This window comes from Poecilia latipinna, unplaced genomic scaffold (assembly GCF_001443285.1).
Source record: "Poecilia latipinna isolate Pla-1442-1.1 unplaced genomic scaffold, P_latipinna-1.0 Scaffold480, whole genome shotgun sequence".
Classification (NCBI taxonomy): Eukaryota; Metazoa; Chordata; class Actinopteri; order Cyprinodontiformes; family Poeciliidae; genus Poecilia; species Poecilia latipinna.
This window is the reverse complement of record NW_015113096.1, coordinates 232,779-251,273: the sequence shown is the minus strand read 5'-3', so window position 1 is coordinate 251,273 and position 18,495 is coordinate 232,779. Positions and strand designations below refer to the sequence as shown.

The 18,495-nt window shown below is 38.2% G+C and overlaps 3 protein-coding genes across 5 annotated transcripts; 2 read left to right on the top strand and 1 right to left on the bottom strand.

Annotated features, from left to right (window-relative positions):
• The first annotated feature begins 1,096 nt into the window (after nt 1-1,096).
• Nucleotides 1,097-7,934, top strand: srsf10b (serine and arginine rich splicing factor 10b). 3 transcript variants are annotated; one of them, XM_015039726.1, is made up of 6 exons: nt 1,098-1,295; nt 4,589-4,852; nt 5,250-5,356; nt 5,437-5,608; nt 6,182-6,235; nt 7,036-7,934. In XM_015039726.1, the coding sequence occupies exons 2-6, from the start codon at nt 4,704-4,706 to the stop codon at nt 7,247-7,249; spliced, it is 696 nt and encodes a 231-aa protein (XP_014895212.1). In that variant the 5' UTR covers nt 1,098-1,295; nt 4,589-4,703; the 3' UTR covers nt 7,250-7,934. The 3 variants fall into 3 exon arrangements, with proteins under 3 accessions (XP_014895213.1, XP_014895212.1, XP_014895211.1); XM_015039725.1 differs by lacking the exon at nt 4,589-4,852 and adding an exon at nt 4,350-4,454 and having other exon boundaries at nt 1,099-1,295; nt 5,253-5,356; XM_015039727.1 differs by lacking the exons at nt 4,589-4,852; nt 6,182-6,235 and adding an exon at nt 4,350-4,454 and having other exon boundaries at nt 1,097-1,295; nt 5,253-5,356.
• Nucleotides 7,935-10,901: 2,967 nt separating this feature from the next.
• gja9b (gap junction protein alpha 9b) lies at nt 10,902-14,713 on the top strand. The gene has a single exon (XM_015039723.1). The coding sequence runs from the start codon at nt 11,621-11,623 to the stop codon at nt 13,127-13,129; it is 1,509 nt and encodes a 502-aa protein (XP_014895209.1). The 5' UTR covers nt 10,902-11,620; the 3' UTR covers nt 13,130-14,713.
• Nucleotides 14,714-14,732: 19 nt separating this feature from the next.
• Nucleotides 14,733-18,105, bottom strand: mycbp (MYC binding protein). Its single transcript, XM_015039724.1, has 5 exons — nt 17,983-18,105; nt 17,632-17,704; nt 17,182-17,230; nt 15,009-15,141; nt 14,733-14,925 (listed from the first exon to the last, which is right to left on the bottom strand). The coding sequence occupies exons 1-5, from the start codon at nt 17,995-17,997 to the stop codon at nt 14,863-14,865; spliced, it is 333 nt and encodes a 110-aa protein (XP_014895210.1). The 5' UTR covers nt 17,998-18,105; the 3' UTR covers nt 14,733-14,862.
• Nucleotides 18,106-18,495: the final 390 nt, after the last annotated feature.

The window sequence follows — 18,495 nt, the reverse complement described above, 5'->3', positions numbered from 1 at the left end:
TTATGTCATACCTTATATTAAATGTGTTTCATTATTGTTTCTTCCAGTTAAGGGAAGAAACAATATCACCCCCTGCTGGTCAGGAGGAGTGAATGCTACAAGTCAACTACTTTAAAATGAAACAACCCTTAGACCTCTGGGACACTCAAACCCCTCCACCACGACAAGGTGGCAGCCCAAGAGGGGAAAAACCAGAAACAGGTTAGCTGATCTGGAGAGAGCCATTACTGGTCTGGTATTAGACCAGTAATGGTGTAACACCAGAGCGTGGTCCAACACTCTCTGGTGTTAGTGTTGCTCTCAGTCAATACCTGGGGGTTTTAACTGATGTAAAATGTCTGCCTTCAATCAGCCTGGTTCTGGTTCTGTTGGTTTCTTCCCGTTCCTTTCCTTACAGACAGAGATTTTAATCTCAATTATTAAGTTTTATGACCTTTAAGGACTGCGAGTAAAAGGCTGGCAGTTATCTGTATAATACGGAAAATTTATGGGAAAATACTAATACGGGAAAGAGGGATAACGGGAGACTTGATAGGTTGTTTCAAACCATTTGCAGGATCCTTTCTTCATTTAATTTTTTTTAAATTAATGAACATTTTTGTTTACAAGTACAAAGAAACAGAACACAATATATTATAAAGTATGCCAGGGGTGTAGCTTTCAACAGTAAATACATTGGTATAAAAAAACAAAAAGAACAGAGAGCAGATATTACAGACACGACAAATTAAAAATATTCAGAGATCTACAACATTCACAGCTTTTTTGTTCATACTCTTGGAGATAGTGGATAAATAGAGTTCGACTTCCTTCACCAAAATTGTAACAAAACAAAAAAAAAGGTGAAGATGATGAAAATTTACATTTGTGAATATGAAATGTGCCAAATATAATAATTAGATTGATTGCCAGTCTTTGGTCTGCATTAATCTTACGATGAAAGCCAAAAATAACATGTTCTTACCTCAGGGAATATTTAGCATCAATATAACAATTTATAAAGTTATTAGTTATTAGTTATTAGGATCAGTTCTTCATAACAACGGACCAATTTAGGGTTATTTAATCAAACACCGGTGGGGGCGCTGCGGAGATTCTGGTTGTGTGGAAGAAGAAGTAAACGGCGCTCTATAACTGCGCAGTCTCTCTACTGGTAGTTTTTCCGTTGGGTTGGTTTCGGTTAGGATAAGATTTGTTTTTTTTTTCCCTCTGCTGATTGTGTTTCAGTGTATTTCCGGATACATGAGGCCACCGAACACGTCTCTGTTTGTCCGGAACATCTCTGATGAGTCCAGGTGAGTTTTCAGGAGCTGATTCAGGTTCGGGCTAGCGGCAGTTAGCTGCACGTTAGCTTAGCAGCTAAAGATAGCCGCGTGCTCAAGGACTAAAAATAAACTAGAGCGGACGTGCCTACAAAAACAACTTTGTTTTCAGACTTTACCTGCTGTTACATTGTGACTTATTGTATTTAAAATCACCCCTGTGTTATTTTAACTAGTTTTAATTTGGAGTGAAGCTAACAAGCTAACATGAGCTGATGAACAATGGTCTGTGAATGTTTCTGAACTTAAAATCTGTTTTAACTGTATCTAAACGACTCATTAAAACTAGCAGCACTTTGGGTCAGAACCAGAGGTGGGTGCAGTACCGAAATATTATACTTAACTGAGGGGTAATACTACCATATATATATATATATATATATATCTATCCCAAATGGATTTTTTTTTTTATCTGAAGTGAAAGTAAAAAAGTTGTCATTCAAGAAATGACTAAAGTGGGAGTAAAACGGTGTTTAATAAAAACTGATAACACCTGAATTATTTTAAAATAATGTTACCATGCAACCAGTTATATATTTATGTACAAAGTATATTATTTTAAAGACTAAAATGATAAAAACGGTTCAAATAATTACAGATTAACACATTTTAAGCAGAAAAAGCACTTTCCAATCATTTATTTATATAAAACTTATTCTTTACTGCAAGCAGTAGTTTTTATGTTAGAATAGGGTAATGTATTTTAAGTGTATAAATATTGTATTTTATTGTATTTTCTAAACCAACAGTTTGAGCCAATAGTAAATGGAAACAAGAGGTCTCACTTTAACCTAAAATGTAGATGAATTTCTGGTTTAATTATTATTCTATATTCAGTGGACTCTATAATAATATTGCAGTCAGAGGTACGATGTATAAACTACTTCTAAAAGTATTTTTTCAAATATTTACTCAAGTAAATGTAACTAGTTAAAACCCACCTCTGGTTTAAACTAGTAAATTGAACATTACACCTGAAATTGGCATTTTTTAATTCTGTGTTAAATCAAAGGTCTGTATTTCTCTTACCTGGGTTTTGAAATTAAACTCACTAAAACTGTATAGACTATAGTTTAGTGTTGCAGCTGGTGGTGTGGAAACTCCATCAGTTACTATATTCTTAAAAAAAAATGTGGCAACTACCTTTGAAATGTTTTTGTAAGAAAAACATTAGTACTCTAATTAAAACTACATGTTGATTAGTAGTAGTTACTCATGAATAATTAAATTTAAAATGAAAATCAAACGTTCTGTAACCTGGTCTCCTCAGAATTCAACTTGAAATGTTTTTATTTTCTAATTTTGCCTCAGGAATGTCAGGTTTCACTGATTCAATGTGGTTTTGGTGAACAGGGATTGGTTTGGATTTGCAAGGAGCTTTCAGGTCTAAAATGAACACCAGGGGGAGCTAGTGATGGCATCAGGAGTCGGCAGAGTTATCAGTCTGTCCATGAACTAATGGTAATAATAACGTTTTATTTTCTTTTTAGTAAGATGTGTAATAATACCGGAGCGTCGTAGGATGAAGACTTCACAATATTTTATTGTTTTGTAACTATATACCATCCCTCCAGTTTTTCATGAAAACACAATTTTTCAGTTATGAAAACACAAAATCAAAAGATCCCTGCATTTTTTTTTTATCACGCTGAAGCATAATAGTCAGTTTATTTTATTGCAAAATTTCTGCATTAATGATCAAAAACACATTGGGTTGAAGTGATTCTAACTCCCGCCTGCAGGGGGCGGTATTTCTTCCACTACTCTGCTACCTCAGCCCAACTTCATGTTGACTTATCGTCCGTGATCCATGTGAATGCTTATGTGATCTTTTTTTATTCTACATGTAGATTTTAGAGAAGGTTTAATCAGGAAAAAATATTATTCTTTTAAAATAGCAACACAAAATCAGAGATTTTAACTGCAAAAAAGACACAAATAGAAGTTGAAATCCTGGAGGGACGGAGTATCTTTTGTTTTGGATGCGTCGCTGCTGAAGGAAGTAACTCAGTCAATTTGTCCAGGAGTTGGAGCCGGATGTGTCTGAAAGCTGCAGCAGCCAGTATGGACCGAAAGTTTTACCACAATATTATGATAATGTAAAAGTGATGAGAACTGTTATAGTCACACAAACGCAAATTTGGCCAGTCGCAATAAATTAATGATAAATTAAAATGAGCTCAATAATTTCCATTTGGATGATTTATCGTTTTTCTCTTTCTACCAAAAACTGGATGATAAAAGTTTCCAGTTTGGTGTTTTGGTCTCAACTAAACCTTTTTCTGAAGCATAGTTTTGTTTACATAAACTTCATAATTCATTTTATTTGTTGTTTGTGTTTTTATTTATGTTTTTTAACTCCCGTGTTAAATGTTCATTAGAAGATGAAGTTTATTGATCTTTGAAAAAGTGAACTTTCAGTGTTCGGCCATTATTATTACACTAAATGGTCTAAAAAATATGATTGATTATCGTATTAATTTCTGCTACAGTTTTATCATCCAGCAGAATTTGTTGTGACGGCGTAAAACAAATGATGTTCTTGGAAAACATCATTTGTTTCTTTGGGACAGCAGTGATATAAAGTGTGATTTGTGTGAGAAAATGCACGTAATCATATTTTCAAACTTATTGATGCGCTTTTATTGATTAAACAGAGTAAAATATTAAAAATAATTCCAACAATACGGGCAGCTTTAGGGGTCTTTAACATCATTAATTGGAGTTTGTTGTGCGAAGCGATGGTGTTTCATTCCAGACGAGCTCCTTGCAAAGCTCATCACCTCCATCCAAACCAAAGTCTGACCTTAAACAGCAGAGTGTGTCTTTCTGTTAATTTAAATGTTGAAACGTTTGTTTTAACTTGTGTTGGATGCTTCCTAACAGTTAATTTGCAGAGAAGTGAATGTGTTAACCTGCAGCTGTGATGTCCAGGTAGTTTAGAGCTGAAGTGAGCAGCTGCTCTGTAGATGATGCTGCAGCAGAATGAGCCATCAGCTGAGTCACGCTTGTATTTGCGGTGTTCAGGCCTGAGGATTTGCGGCGTGAGTTTGGCCGCTATGGGCCGATAGTAGATGTCTACATCCCACTTGACTTCTATACACGACAGCCAAGAGGATTTGCATACATTCAATATCCTTTCCCAACGCTAACCGCTCACTTCTCTCTGCACAGAAACATCTGCTCTCTGGAGTTTTTCTGATTTTATTTCTGATAAATATTCTGACTGAATATCTAACATTGATATTTTTCTGTTATTGCTTCAGAAAATGTAAAAGCATCCGGTTGTGGAAGCAGCCACAGAGTTACAAAGACCCGTGTAGAGTAGCTGTAAAGACACAGAGCCCAGAGGGAGGGAAAAGGTTGAACAGAAAGTAAAGCATGAAGAGGAAAAGGGAACCAAGACAAAGCTTGGAAATGGCGGGAAAAGAAAAGAGGTTTAAGAGGAAAGAGCAAGCAGGAAATCCAAGTCTCTCTGGGAGTCGGTTAAAGAGTGTAAAGATCAAGATCAAAGTCAAGCATGGCCAAAGGTAACAAGTCTGAATTATTTTGTATCCTCCCAAAAAAAACAAACAAAAAAAAACAAATCCATAAATCTGACACCAAAAATCAGCTGCTAGACGCTTTTTAATTTTGGTCAAAACAATCTGCTGATAATGTTTTATTTTTTATATTTATTGTCCTGATCCTGAAACGCTTGCTTCATCTTTTATCTCTACAAAACAAACCCAACCAATCAAGTGTTTGTTTTCTCACTTTGCCTCTTCCTTTTATCTGTGTCATCGTTTTTGACCTGGTCAGTTAAAGTTCATGTTCTGTGCTGCCTTCATATCCTGACTCTAACGTTCCCAAACCAACCAGGGGATCTGGAAATGTCCCCGTTTGTTTTTCAATCCAAAACGACAAACTGAAACCTTAACCACTCAGCATATTTGAGGATGTGAGAGACGCTGAAGACGCTCTGCACAGCCTGGACAGGAAGTGGGTCTGCGGCCGCCAAATCGAGATCCAGTTCGCCCAGGGAGACCGCAAGAGTGAGAGTCCACCTTTCCTTTCTGTCCCACTTTTAGGGAACTGGTTTTTATTTTTTACGCTTCCTGGATTTCCTCTCCAGCTCCCAACCAGATGAAGTCGAAGGAGCGGCGTTCCCCGGGACGATCTTCTCGCTACGACGACTACGACCGGGACGGCTGGCGCAGGAGATCCCGCAGCCGCAGCTACGAAAGATACCGATCCCGCAGCCCATCGTACGACCGGCGCCGCCGGCGGTCCGAGAGTCCCAGAGAGTGAGTCGAGTTCAGCGGCAGGACGACTGCAGCCTCCTGCTGGAGCCATTAATCACATTGATCAGTAATCAATTAAACACCAACTGAAGCATGAAAACATTTGCTCAGATTCAGAGCAGCAATGAAGCCAAAACTGCACAAAAATAAACATTTTACATTTAAGACCATCTGGACTTAAAGGGCCAGGAATCTTAAAGAATATAAACTTGTGACTTTGAATAAAGTCATAAATCTCATCATTTTGGTCATTTGTTTGTAAATCTGTTTTACCAGAAAAGTTCTGTAAGAAAAAATCATATTAAGTACATTTAACTACCAATTATTAATCAGTTAATCAATAAATCGCCTGTTCAGATCTACAGTTTACTGATGTTAGAGTTTTTTAGCTTCAGATGAAGCTGCTGATGTATTTTAGGCAAAAAATAAGAAAAACAGTTAAAGGCGGCCGTCTTCCACAGGTCGATTTACTTTATTTATTTTTAATATCTCCCCTTAAACTGTGTCTCTTCCCTCTTTCAGGGAAGAATTCCTGATTATTGTGGGGTAAAAGAGTGACATTGTTTTATTTGTAAGGTCTCGTGGACGGATGTACGGAAGAGGACGAAGCAGGAGCCGCGAAGACGACAGGTGAGCTTCTGTCGGTTTTCTGAAAACCCGTTCAGGGCCGTCATGTAACGGAAAAAAGAACATTTGCGATTAGTATTAGTGTCTTTTAGAAAAAAACATCAAAATTTGAGTTTCAAAAGTCACACATTTTTTAATTTTGAAAGTCAAAATTTATTTGAAAATTTTGACTTTCAAATAATTTTTTTTTTTTAATTTAAAAATTCAGATGTTTAAAAAGGAATACATTTCCACGAAAAATTTAGATATTTAGATTAGTCTCAGATGTTTTTGAGAAAAAACAAGAACATCTCTGAGCTCAAAAAATATAAAATTTGAGAGAAAAGTGTCTGTGAAATTTTCCAGAAAACAAAGTAGACTTGGTAGAAAGTTTAAAATTTTTAGATTAATCTCAGAAATTTCCAAACTTTAGAAACAAAAATTTAAATTTTTGTTGTTGTTGTTCTTTTACATATTTGAGATTAATTTTCTTTCTAGCAAGTTCTCGACTTTTTAAGTTCAGAAATTATTCTGGAAACAAGTTTCAAATGTTATATATACATTTATACAAACACACACAGCAACTTTCTAGAATTTTGTATATATAAAATTCTAGAAAGTTTGAATGTTTTCTTTTTATCAAATTTGACTTTTCAAGCTCAGAATTGTCCATGTTCCTGAAAGTTTAAGATCAACTTAAACTTTCAGGTGGAATGAAAAAATATATCATCAATAATGAACCATGGCAGTTTTCCCACCATTATTAGATATTTATCTGTAGATAATATTTATTTGGACCGCCTGGTTGGTCTCTGTGCCTGCAGGTACCGACAGCGGCCCCGTAAGGAGTCCAGACGGAGGTCGCGGTCCCGCTCCGCGTCTCCGCGGGAGGCCATGAACCCGGCGGCCGCCTCCCACTACACAGAGGAGCCGCCGCCGCCGCCGCGCCACGCCCCGTCCCACTCCAAGTCCCGCTCCATGTCCCGCTCCCGTTCCCGCTCCCGCTCCTGGGCCGGCCGGAAGTCCGGCGGCCGCTGACGGGCCGATCTCCTTTCATACTTTCATATGAATGTGACGCCGTTTGTAGGAAGCTCCATGTTTTCCAGGCCTGCGCGCCGCTGATCCTTTTGGTTTTATAAAAATATTTCTGTCTTTTTGTTTTTCTCCCAGTTGGAATACAAACACTGGTTGGTGCGTCTTGAGGTAAACTTGCCGCGGTTCAAATGTTTCTACTCGGTTTCTGATTTTTCTGCAGCAGCTTTTATTTGCTAAACTAAAACATTCAGTATTTGCTGCTAAAACCCAGCAGGTGTTTTAATCCTGTTCGCCATGCGGCTCATCGCAGCTGATGCAACCGATGACCAGTTTAAATGTGAGACGACGGCGTAGCAGGGCCATCGCCGATTGGAAACAAAAAAAAGTAAATTTATAATAAAAGATCTCAGATTTGTTTAAAAAAAAACAAAAAAAACAATTTGTTTGCTCTTTTTGTTGGAAATATACTTTTTTTTATTATTTTTAATTTCCAAAAGCCCTACTACTCTGTCGTAAGACGCTCAAAGTGTTAAACATTTTTATTTTTATGGTGTTTTCTTCTAGTTTCTGTTCCGAGTCGTTCCTCGTTTACTCCAGTGTCCCTGCATGTCTTTTTCTCCCCGTCTGCTGTCTTTATTAGAAAGAAACTTTTATTTTCAGTAATAAATTGACAACATTCAATACCAGAGCTCCTGTGTTTGGCCTCGGTTTGTGAACTCCTCCCCTCGGAGGATTCGGATCCGCCGTGAGAACCGAGTGTCTGTGTCAGATCCAACTGGATCCAAAATAATCGATTTCCTGTTAATGGAACAGCAGCCGGAGGAGGAATGAAATTAAAAACACAGCAGAGACGCGGCCATGTGTGAAATCGGACGCGTCTCATTGATCCGCTGCTTGACAAATGAACGTGCAGATACTTCGTCACTTCCTGTTGCCGCGGCGGGAACCAATGAAATCCTGACATTTCTTTATGTCCCGCCTGCAGCTGGACTGGCGCGTCTCAGTGAAGCAGAAATATTTTAATCAGAAAAGTAGAAATTAGACCAATTAAAAATGACTCGATAGAGAAATAATTCGGCGAAACAGTCACGATGGTTACCGACTTGACCGGACAAAGAAAGCCGTTTAAGAATCTCCACAAGTTGGAATATAATGAAAAAGTGGCTTTTTTGTTTCTCATTTCCAAAAAAACTCGTATAGATCCATGACATCTTTTTTTTTAAATCAATTTGATCATCGCTACAAAGGCCACGCTAAGAAAATAAAATCACTAGAATAATTATTACAAGAATTAAGTCAGAGTAATACGAAAAAAGTCATTGAGGCAAAGTATTAATACGAGAATATAGTCATAATACGACTATTTTTCTCGCGTTTTTGTTTTATTCTTGTGATATTACTTCTTTCTTATTTTCTTGCAAAATAAATTCTTAATCCAAATTGGATTTTCCTTGTGAAATAAAGTTTAAAAAAAAATAATTTTATTTTTTTCTTTGTATGGCCCAAATACTTCGTCGTATGTAGCTTACAGACAAACCCCTCCGCCCCCCAAATTAAGACAATTTATTATTGTGAAAAGGTTAATATAAAGTTAAGTGGAAGAAAAAAGTGTGGTAGGGAAAAGTGAAAAGTTGGCAGGAAGTTTCTGAGCACTCCGTGCTTCTTTCTGCTAACAGGATTTATGGAGATGGTGCTTTTAGCAGGACTTGGTACCGACTCACACTACTAACGGTACCAGAACCGGGTCCATAGTGTTCCTGCTTGACTGGGCACCAATTTAAAATATATTTTTTTAAATTTTGATTTTAATCTGTGGGACACAAAACATATTTATTGCTGCATAATGGCTAGATGATTTTTTTTAAAATAAGCGTTTGGGGTGTTTTATGTGTGTGTGTTTTGTTTGTTTTTAAGAGACCCAAATTAAAAAGAACAAATGTGAATTTTGCATAATAGGCCCAATTTAATCCATGTCAGAGTCTGGATTATAATCCAGGTCGGAGGTTCTGTCAGGTCCTGGTTTTCCACCCATTCGCCTCACCTCAGACGAATCAACCCGGTTCGGGGTCTTATGGGTTCAACCAGCAAATGGCGGAGCTGGCTGCACATTTTCACCTCTGGTGACCGGCAGGCGGTCGGTTCATACAGCTGCGAGGGAAATGGCAGCAGAACCGGGCCGCGGTATCGATCGTTTGGGTCCTGAACAACCAGAGCCGGCAGGGATCGATCCGTTTTAGTCCGGTTCTGAACCAGCAGCGACCCATGCTTCTCTGCACACATCAGCAGAGGGATTATTATATTTCATATCGAGGATGAGAGGTGAGTTTCAGTTGAGAGTTGACACTTTTAAAAAGATTTGAATGCATTTTTTAATATTTGAAAATTTAGCAGTGAGTGCTAGAACTGTTTAAGATATAGAGACGCTTTTCTGGATATATTTTCTATCTGCTTTTATATTAAATTATTTACGTCACTCCGTATATTATTAGATCTTCGCATATCTTTGACTTGATGTTCTACATTTGTTTAAACTCTAGTGTTTTTGTCACAATACTAATAAAATCAGAGCAACGCCACAGCATTGATTGTTTTGGTCTTTCCATTAATAAAAGTTCAGATAACCAGAGCTGACAGGAATCCGTTTCAATTATCGTTGTATCAATGCGTTGTTCATGAATGCATTCAAATTATTAAGTTCATGAGTTGTTTTAATATTTCTTTAAGTTATACTGTAATGTGAGATCATTTTTAAATATCCCCTGTGTCCTGGGAACATATTGTGATTTCCCAGGATTTCTTATTATTATCATCACTTTTTAGAAGGAATATTTTGGGAAGTTATCAGTATTTACATGCACTCAAACACTATCGTATCGAAAATACCTTGTTGAAAACGGAAGTACGTTCTCCAACTGGCGGAAGCGAACGGCATTTGTAAAGTCACTCTTTATAAAAGCAAAAGTCTGACATTTTTAGATTAATCTCAAAAATGTTCAACTTTAGAAACAAAAAAAGTATCCCTTGCTACTTGAAAGCAATAATTTCGACTATTTACTCTGTCATAAGAAATAAAATACCTTCATGTTTTCACAATGTTATTTATTCATTAATAAATGCCAGTTTCAAGCTAAATGTCTAACATGCAAAATATTTAGCTCTAAACTAAGTATTAGCTCTGACCTAAATGTACAACTACCAAAATAAAAGGTGGGTGTGGCATTGCTAATTTCAAACTCGTCATCGTTGTTTACTACAGCTTTTATTTTGATAGTCAATTTCCAATTATTAGCAAGTGAATTTGAATATTAGCTCAATATTTAGCTATGAGCTGAAGGTTTGAGAAGGCCCTTGCTACTTGATATGTATAACAGAGCTAATTATTTAGCACACTGATTAGTTTTAAGCTAAGTAGTTTCAAATTACACATTTAACAGAGAAACTAAATGCTTAGTTTGAAGCTAAATGTTTAGTTAGAATCTGTGACATTGATAAATGATGGTGACATTGTGACTGTGAAGCATTTTTCTCTTGACAGACTAAACAACTCAAATTATTTCTGTTCATTTTTGACAGTAATATAATACATTAAAAATGTCAATCCATGCAGAAATTGTTTCAACTAACTTTAGCCATGTAAAAATGTTTGTATCAGTAAATATAATGCTGTTAGTTGACAGTAATCATCTTCATTTTCACAAGAGAGCAATGTCACGTTTGGTGCCGTGTTATCCAACCAAACGTCCTTTTTCCTATGATGGCTAAGCATGCTAGCTGTATCCATTAGTTACAACCCTTCAATCCTCTCTTGGTCCATCAATAGAAGTCTAATCTTTGAGTATTTATTGACCTGCCACCAATGAGCTCACAGTGATGCAACATATTTCGACTACAGGTAAAGGAACTGACTGATAGCTTCACAGAGCCTTACTTCAAACCGTACTTCACTCCACAGAGGTCCATGCGTAGTTGAGGCAGACATCCGCCATGTCTGCTACTTGGTACTATCCAATTGGATTGTGGGAAATTAAGTTATGTGTCATAAGAAATGTGGGCAATTGGTATGCTAGGCTATGAATTCCCAACTCTACGTGGACAGCAGAGTCCGCTCAACTCAGAGTGCACACATTACGGATGTGAGTTTTAAGTGGCAGAAGCTGAGCAATGCACAACTGTTCATCTCTGAGTCCATAAAAGGCATCAATCAATTTGTGCCCCTTAGTGGAGTTCATATTGACTTGTCCACATTGTGATATTTTAAACTTGTCCATATGAGCAATTGATGTACACTCATAGTGTGCATCTTTTCAAGTTTTATGTGTTAACAGTTCTAAATGCGTGTTTCTCTTCCAATTCCAGCCCTGCTAATGTAAAAAAATGGGAGACTGGAACTTCCTCGGTGGGATCTTGGAGGAGGTCCATATCCACTCCACCATGGTAGGCAAGATCTGGCTTACTATCCTATTCATCTTCCGGATGCTGGTGCTGGGTGTGGCTGCTGAGGATGTGTGGAACGACGAACAGTCTGACTTCATCTGCAACACGGAGCAGCCTGGCTGCCGTAACGTCTGCTACGACCAGGCCTTCCCCATCTCCCTGATCCGGTACTGGGTGCTCCAGGTGATCTTCGTGTCCTCGCCCTCCCTGGTGTACATGGGCCATGCCATTTACCAGCTGCGTGCTCTGGAGAAGGAGCGACACTGCAAGAAGGTGGCTCTGCGCCGGGAGCTGGAGGCTGTGGATGCAGAGATGGTGGAGGTGAAGAGGAGGATTGAGAAGGAGATGAGGCAGCTGGAGCAGGGGAAGCTGAACAAAGCCCCCCTGAGGGGTTCGCTGCTGTGCACCTACGTAGCTCACATTGTCACTCGCTCAGTGGTGGAGGTCAGCTTCATGACAGGTCAGTACATCCTCTACGGACACCGCCTGAACACGCTGTATAAGTGTGAGAGGGAGCCGTGCCCCAATGTGGTGGACTGCTTCGTCTCCAGACCCACGGAGAAAACCGTCTTCATGATGTTCATGCAAGCCATTGCTTGCATCTCACTGTTCCTCAGCCTACTGGAGATCATGCATCTGGGCTTTAAGAAAATCAAGAAGGGCATCTTGAACTACTATCCTCACCTCAAGGACGACCTGGATGACTACTATGTTAGCAAGTCCAAAAAGAACTCTGTTGTGCATCAGGTGTGCGTTGGAACTTCAGTGGGTCGCAAGAGTACGATTCCCACTGCTCCCAGTGGATATACATTACTGCTGGAGAAGCAGGGCAATGGACCCAACTACCCCCTCCTCAGTGCTTCATCTGCCTTCGTCCCAATTCAAGGGGATCCTGGTGCAAAGCCAGAGGGCCACAAGGATGTCAAGGAGGGAATGCCAAGCCCCACGGAGCAGAACAGCAACTCCAACAACACCAGCAGTGAGACACGCTCGCCTCCTATGGACAAACACGACGAACCGGAGGATCTCTCCTCACCCCACCATGACGACCTGGAGTGTGGGAGCTCAGAGTACCCCACTCTGCCTGTGGCAGACACCTCCTCCTCCACCACGTTGTCAGGCATAGCAAGGAAGACACGGCGGCTCAGTCCACCGTGGAACTGCTCAACGGTGGTGGAGGGGAACTGTTCGGACAGCGGAGACTCCTACCATGGAAACAGCAGCATGAAGCTCCGCAGCAGCTGCGCCGGCCCCAGAGCCAGGATTGTCTCCAAGTCGGACTCGAAGAGGCCGAGCAGGTCCCAGAGCCCAGACTCTGTGGGGGAACTGAGCTCAGTGTCTCGACACAGCCGGGAGAGTAACAGTCCTGTCACTTCTTCACCGAACCGAAGAGTGTCGGCGGCGAGCAGCGGGAGCAGCAGACGAGCCCCGACTGACTTGCAAATTTAAATTGGACTTAATTTAAATGTGCTAAAAGTCCTGATCCAGTCCTTTCTTTATATTTTTCTTCCAGAAGTCCCTAAAATCTTTAAAGTGGTCTTGTTTAATTGTTCTCCAGGATTGTGTTTGGACTTTGGCTGCTTGTTCTGTCAGTTTCAGAGGAATGTCTTTTTGTTTGTTGAGGTTACTTCTCTGAATAATCCACCCCCTCAACTGGGATATGGAGTTACCTAGATTTCTGAATGCAACAGCAGTCTTGATCAACAGTTCTTCAGGATTTCTGAAGGTCTTCTAGAGTTTTTCTGTGGAGGTTGGTTTGATTTCTGACCACCATCAGAGGAATATTTTTAAAGCCTGCAATTCTGACCTATAAATAAGACTCTTAAACACAAGGGTTGTTTGGGCTTAGACTTGTTTTTTGAGGATGTTGCTCCAATTTGTCAGCTTAGTCTAAATAAATTACTCAAATATCAGGGTTTAAAAGATAGAAGACAAGATTATAGTCCCAACTAGGTAATTCCCAATAGCTCTTGATGAAAGCAATGGCATACTGTCAATGATCAACTGAAGGATGATGCGTTCCTCAGTCAGGTCTTTACCAGATTACTTGGGGTGTTTAGTCCTCTTGTTTGTTTCCTACCTTGGTTTGGTTAATTTGTGTCGATGTGAACACAGCAAACAAGACTTTAAGTTAACAAACTCAACTGATTTAGACCAAAGTAAACAAATTACATATGTGAAAACACCCTGAGCCTAAAAATGTCTGGGTACCAGAACGGGATTGAAACTAAGGGATCCAAAACCCAAAGGAGATCCCTGGAAGACCTTCAGGAAGCCACAGTGGACGACAAACTAAGAAGTTTTTCAAGATTAAAGGAAAGTATTGACTGAAGGTTTCAACAAACACAACTAGTCCTCAACCACTTTAAAATCGATCGCTGCACATCACTGACAGTTTACCGTTTTGATGGCAGAGAAAAGTTCAGACCACAACCATAGAACTTTCTTTTGTGTACCATTTCCAGGTCAGTTTCAGGCCAACAGATCGACTTCAGCTGAACACAGACTGACGGACCGCAGGGGAATGGAAAACCAACTCATTGATCTGTGATGTTTCAGGCACCATCACAGTCATTCAAACAGACACTTTCAGTTCAGTGGTCTGGTTTGAATTTATCCAAACTTGGTTCAAACACTCAGAAATAAAAAACAGAAAAGATGTCTGTTTTTCTCTGGACAGGTTTTCTGTTGTTTTCTTACAGTCGATGTGAAGCCGACCCTGTCTTGTTACAGGGTCTTAGCGCCGTCAGTCACCCTATGTTTGATATTGCTCATACCTCTCTCCTTCTCCCCCCTTTGCTCTCTGTTACACTGCAGTTAGCAAAGCATGCTGTGAAGGCTAAGGCTAGTTAGCATAGCCACTGATGACATGGGATAAACAGTTTTCCTGTCACGCTAAGTTTCCCAGGGTGTCATTTATTCTAGTGGTTCCAACACTAAGATCTTGTCAGATTTTTTTTAATAAATATTATTTTTCTACTTAATGCTCAGAGAAACAGCTGTTATCTAAAATAATCTAGTTTTATGTAAGAAGTTGAGACGATGCAAACAGGGCAGAAAATAGTTTTATTCGGGAGTAGCAGCTGGTTCTTATTTAACAAAAATCAACAGTCTGTCTTCACTGTAATAACGAATAATCAAATACATTCTATACAAAGAAAATGACAACTTTAATGTTCTTTTTATACCACGCCCTCCGGCTGCTGTGGAGCTCCCTCTTCAGGCGACGGCTCATACTGCAGCAACTGCAGGACGAGTAGAAACGGGAGGTTATGACGTTTTCAGCTCTGGACACTCAAACAGAAACATCGACAGCCGAGCGCCTCACCTTGTTCCTCAGCTCTTTGTTCTCCTCCATCAGCAGATTGAACTTCTGCTGTAGATCGGCCAGCTCTGCCTGCAGAACCTCAGTGTCCGTCGGCTCTCCACACACCACCCCCCCCAGGTGGACCTTTATGTAGCTGAGACGCTGGTTAAGGTCCAGTTACGATTCACAGCAGGCTGAGGAGGTTTAGGAGATTACGACTCTAAAAAAACATCTGAACTCATTTCAAACTGCAGAATAGATCAGAAATGCCTTTTATTGTACCTGTAGTGCAAAAAGTTGAAACAGTTCTGCATAAATAAGGTTTTATATGCAGTGCAGTGGTAGGGAATGGTTTTAACAGCAAATTATCAGAGATGGTAAAGATGTTTTATTATCTGTGTGCTACTGTGTAAATGAAAACCAAACTTGAGCAAACAGACATTTGAGGTCATAAAGTTGGCAGCTTTCTGACCTGAGAGTGTAAAAGATTCAATTTGTCTGAACTTGTCTGACATTAGATAAAGTCTCTAGAAATATATGCCAAGTTAAAAACGAAGAGTTCAAGAGTCACAAGAAGATTTTGTTTTTCCTATTATCATGTTGCAATAAGCAATAAATCAATCCACCGCATGATAAGTGAAAATGAGCTCAATAATTTTATTTGCATTATTTTGTTGTTTTTCTTTTTCTACCAAAAACTGGATGACCAAAGTATTTAGTCTGGTCTCAACTTACCATTTTTTTTTTAAATTTCATAATTTATTTTATTTGTTGTTTCTGTTGTTTTGTTTATTTTAGATATTTAAAATGCTTTGAAGTTCCAGAGTTAAATGTTCATTTAAAGTTTATTGATCTTTGAGAATTATGCCATTACCATTATACTACTAGAAAATGGTCTCAAAGCAACAACATTTTTGCTTATTGCAATAATTTCTGGCACAATTTATTGTCCAGCAAAATTTCTTTCTGTGACAGGTTTAGTCTTTCAACTATCAATTAAATGCAACTAGAATCAGACGAGGCTGGCTGATATTCCTTGAAAAAAAAATCTCAAATTTCTTTCATATTAAATCCAATTTCCAATTTATAATCAGTTTACTTTTCCTAGAATTAAATTACAACTGAAAGAATATATATTCAAAAACTTTATTTCAATCCTCCCACTCTGGGAGCTGACCTGAATTTAACTAAATACAAGCTGCAAAACAAGATGGCCGCCCTGGGCGAGCTGACGTTACTCTGAACTACATAAACCCAAGGAGTGTATGATTTTCCAGAAATTAAATCTTCATCAGCAGAAATTTAAATCAATCAGTAAAACTGATTTACAGCCCTATTTTTATGAATGGTCAGAAGTGATTTAATGTAAAATAACTTTATTTGTTGGGTATTTTTATGTATTTGGTTGAAATTAATTCCAGATATTTTCAGACATTTGTCTTTTTATACAAACTGACTTTGATTAAACTTCTGTCTATTGCAGTCAAGCCACTGAATAAGTACTTCACAGAACTCCAAACACTTTGATTTAACTTTTATGTTTTTAAGTTGGTTTATTTTTTTATCTTAAAAGAAGAATGTTATTTCAATCTTTTGCTCTTCACTGCATGCTGTGATAATAAACCCTCCCAAAGAGACAATAGCAGAATAATCCAGTTAAACTTGATATACAGGAAACACACTGCCTCTCCTGTCTTACAGCTCTGCTGAATTTATTTAGATAAATTACTTTTCAAAAGGCAAATAAGAGGGCAGACCTTTAAATATTATTTTAAATCAGGAAATTTACAGGAAATTAAGCTAAAATATTCCTCAGTACAGTTAAAACAACCTCAACATCAGAGTGACAGCGCCCCCTATTGGGTTATAGAGAGATTAGAATTGCTGGGTAGATGTCTGGTACATTGTGTCCCAAATTAAACACAATTTGTGTGAGAACAGAAAAAAAATGTCTTTAAATTACAGAATCTAAGATCCAATCAAACAAATCTGTAACTAAATACAGTCAAAATTTTGAGAAGATTTACAGTGAACAACAACCCCAAACTTTCTGGTCAGGAAATCAAATTTTCCTTAAAGTTTGATTAGAAATAAACGTCATGGTTCAGGCAGGAGCACGACGAAGTCTCATTCGAGATATTAGAATATAAATACAGCATTTAAACAATATGTTATTTAATTTAAAAAAGGATACTCAAGTGCATTGTCTGGTTTGTCAGGTTCTTCATAAAGAGCCACAAGCACTGCAAGATAGAAACTGATAAATCAACACAGTACAGAAACCTTCATGTAATAACATTTAAATACAGCTGAAAGTTTGTGCAATTACACAAATGTGGTGTTTAATAAACTGTAAAGCTTTGTTTTATTTTGTTAAAGGTTCACATTATATTTTGGTAACTGTGTAAATGAATTCATAGCAAAGATTTGTTTTAAATACTGAATTAAGAACAAAGATTTATTTTCAATCATTTATGCCCAAACGGATTCATATCAACACAGGTAAGGCTGTGAAAGAAAAATGTTAAAACAAAATGCTATTATTTTTAAAGTTACAAATCACAACATCTGTGTTCTTGCAGCAACTTTCGCGCATGACTGAAGCAGTTAAACTAACAAGTGACTGAACTTCCTGTCCACTCACCGCTGGTTAACGAGTCCAGAACTCCTGATTTCTCCAGGTATCTTCGAAACTGTTCTCGCTTCGTTTCTGGGGCCTAAAACAAAGAAGCAAAAAGCTGTTGTAATTCAACGTTAAAATACACGGAGACCCCGATTACAGTGGCTCCAGAGGCTTTAAGTTTACATAAAAGCTGAATATAAAGCAGGGAGGTCTCGTGGTGCGTTCACGACCAAGCTACACACGATGCTAACCAGTTAGCTAATGCTACATTAGCATAAAAATGAAAACATAAAGCAAACGTAACAATGTAAAAAAATATATACATATACGTATTAGCGATAAAACAGAGTAAGGCTCCCGGGATTTACTCACCCTGAAGCTAGCCATGAATGCTGCTAAAACTGTTTGGTTTAAGGTGGCAAATATGAGACAGTTCCAAACTGAGCCTCAACCGTTAGCCTGTGGTGCTTACCCTTCCGCCTACAAACAAGTGGTCTGTTGCCATAGCAACACCAGAAAAAAAAACATTTTTCGAAAATAAATAAATATAAAGTATAAATAAAATTAAAACTGGAAGAGAAAAGTGGCTAAAAGCTTTCAGAGTTACTGAAATTACGGAAGCATTTTTAAGTAATTTATTCATAAAAGACAGTAAAGGGTAATTACATTTATACTATAACGCTTTCTAGGTCTAGCTACAGAACACCATATACTATTAAAAACAGAATAAAAATTATATTCAGTATATTTATAATAATTGTGTTTTAGATTGCTGTATTTAAAAAACAATAATATTAGAATATTTTCAAAAATATTGGGGCATTAAAAAATCATGTAAGCCGAATATTTTCTTGTTATATTTCGCTTGCTATATGCTTTCAAGTG